Source organism: Loa loa (assembly GCF_000183805.2).
Source record: "Loa loa unplaced genomic scaffold supercont3.1, whole genome shotgun sequence".
Taxonomy (NCBI): Eukaryota; Metazoa; Nematoda; class Chromadorea; order Rhabditida; family Onchocercidae; genus Loa; species Loa loa.
Genome location: NW_018108181.1, coordinates 1,008,676 through 1,010,585, shown reverse-complemented (window position 1 = coordinate 1,010,585; position 1,910 = coordinate 1,008,676). Strand labels below are relative to the sequence as shown.

Here is a 1,910-nt window from a genome sequence, read left to right as displayed (position 1 = left end):
CAATTAATAATTGTAATCGAATAGGAAGTATTGTTTTTCTTTTTTTCTAACGATTTAATAATAATTAAATATTGTCTTTATGAAAACAGTACGGTGAAAGTGATTGATTATATGTAATTTAATTGACGCATTTAAGGTCACGTTTTGATGTGAACGGCTTTTTTGCATTATCAACCATAAAGTAAACGGTCTTTTTGCGCTATCATCCATAAAATGAACGATTTCTTTTGCGCTATCATCAATAAAGTATCAAATAAACAAACCATTTCCATCAGTTGAAACAACAGCTGTGCGCGTCGTCTGGAATAAGTTAGAGTTGAATTTCTCAAACTTCTACAACCCAAATTTCAAATTTATGGAAATCACAATGTAAATTTTCGCTATTAGTATTTGTTGAGGTCATGTTAGCTGATTCAGGATTTTTAGAGAAGCAAGGTCAGCTGTGTCCGATGCAAGCGGTATAATATCACTATTCTCATCATCGCAAAATTCAAGTCAGAATAATGCTGCCACAGCGCCAAGGTTATATCCACGACGAGCCTGCCCAGTTGAGCCACCTCCAAGGCCGCCAAAACTGTAAGTTGTTTTTTGTGTGTCTTGACAAATTATAGTGCTATGATGATCGTTGTTTGCATATAAGCTGTTTTCATATTTGAGATCTATAACTAACTACATTTCAGATTTTACAGCAGGAAACCACAAGAATTGTTCGGTGAAAAAGTGGCTACAGAAGAAAACGATTCTAATTGTCACCGAAAACTTTCACCTCCTCCATTGCCACCAAAAACTTACAAACGAAAGCAGCAACATAATCGCCTGCAGTAGTTTAAGGCAGGCTTAGAATTTTTCTTCTAGAATGATTTATTTATTGTTGCACATGGTTTAAAGATCCCGTTGTGATGCTCTTCAAATTGATGCTGTTTGCCGTTGCAATCCGGATCTGTTCGGCAAAGTTTTACATATGATGATAGATGATATACGACAATATTTTACGACAACTGTAAATAATTCTCTCGGTTTTTTTTTAACTTATATAATTAACTTGTAGTATCTTTGCCTTAACTTATGGTATCTTTTGCCTTTCAGTTAAACAGGGGCGAAATTCAGATTTCTCAGAACTAATGTTCGGTCTCATTTTGAACTTCTGTTGCAAAAGTCCATATTGTGCAGCTGTGCTATTTAGCTCTGCATAGTAGTACCTTTATTGCTGTTGATTCTTCATACTTCGTGACGGGTTCTTTTTTCAACCAGTAATTTGATTAGTGAGTGCCTGAAGTTTTACAATCACAGTTTCTGAATTTCAACGACTTACTCAGAATATAAACCATGCATATACTTCGCTTTGCCATACTTTTCCTTTATTTCTGTTACTGAGCTTAATTTATTTATAATTTGTTAATTCTGTATTATTCGGCGTGGAATTTTTTTTCAATATTGATGATCATTTGAACCTCAAAGTTTCTCTCAAAGACAAAATCCGGAAATTTTCGATGTTGACATGTTGTTTTGAACATAACGCGTAATTTACTCAGACTTTCGGCCTTACAAATATGTCTTCTGTGGAACTTGACAGGATAATTACCGATTGTGCCATATTGTTATAGAAGCTCTTATTTTTTATGTTTTAAATTGAAACTGTGATACTTTCGTTTCCTCCGCTTTGTTTTTTGTACATGTGTAATATCGAGTCTTATAACACCGTTTTCGTGTGTTCAATCATTTTTGAGTTTAGCTCACTTCGTTATTGTCCAGAAAATAACTATTCGCCATCCTTTTCTTAACTTTTTTAATGTATATTCTCTCTGTTTCAATTCTTTTAGTTATTTTTGCTTGGTGTTATGAAATGTTATTTGTTATCCACAGAATTAATGATTAAACATGAATCTCAAATCTAATTTAATAGAATTTGG

General features: G+C 33.5%; 1 protein-coding gene across 1 annotated transcript in view; it reads left to right on the top strand.

Moving 5' to 3' along the window:
- LOAG_16361 (hypothetical protein) overlaps positions 1-825 on the top strand; it is a gene marked incomplete at both ends in the record, with an annotated part of 21,088 nt that extends 20,263 nt beyond the window's left edge. Inside the window, 2 exons of the mRNA XM_020449014.1 lie at positions 427-576; positions 681-825. Coding sequence (XP_020307563.1) covers positions 427-576; positions 681-825 — 295 coding nt within the window. The remainder of the gene's footprint in view (positions 1-426; positions 577-680) is intronic.
- Between the last annotated feature and the right edge of the window lie 1,085 nt (positions 826-1,910).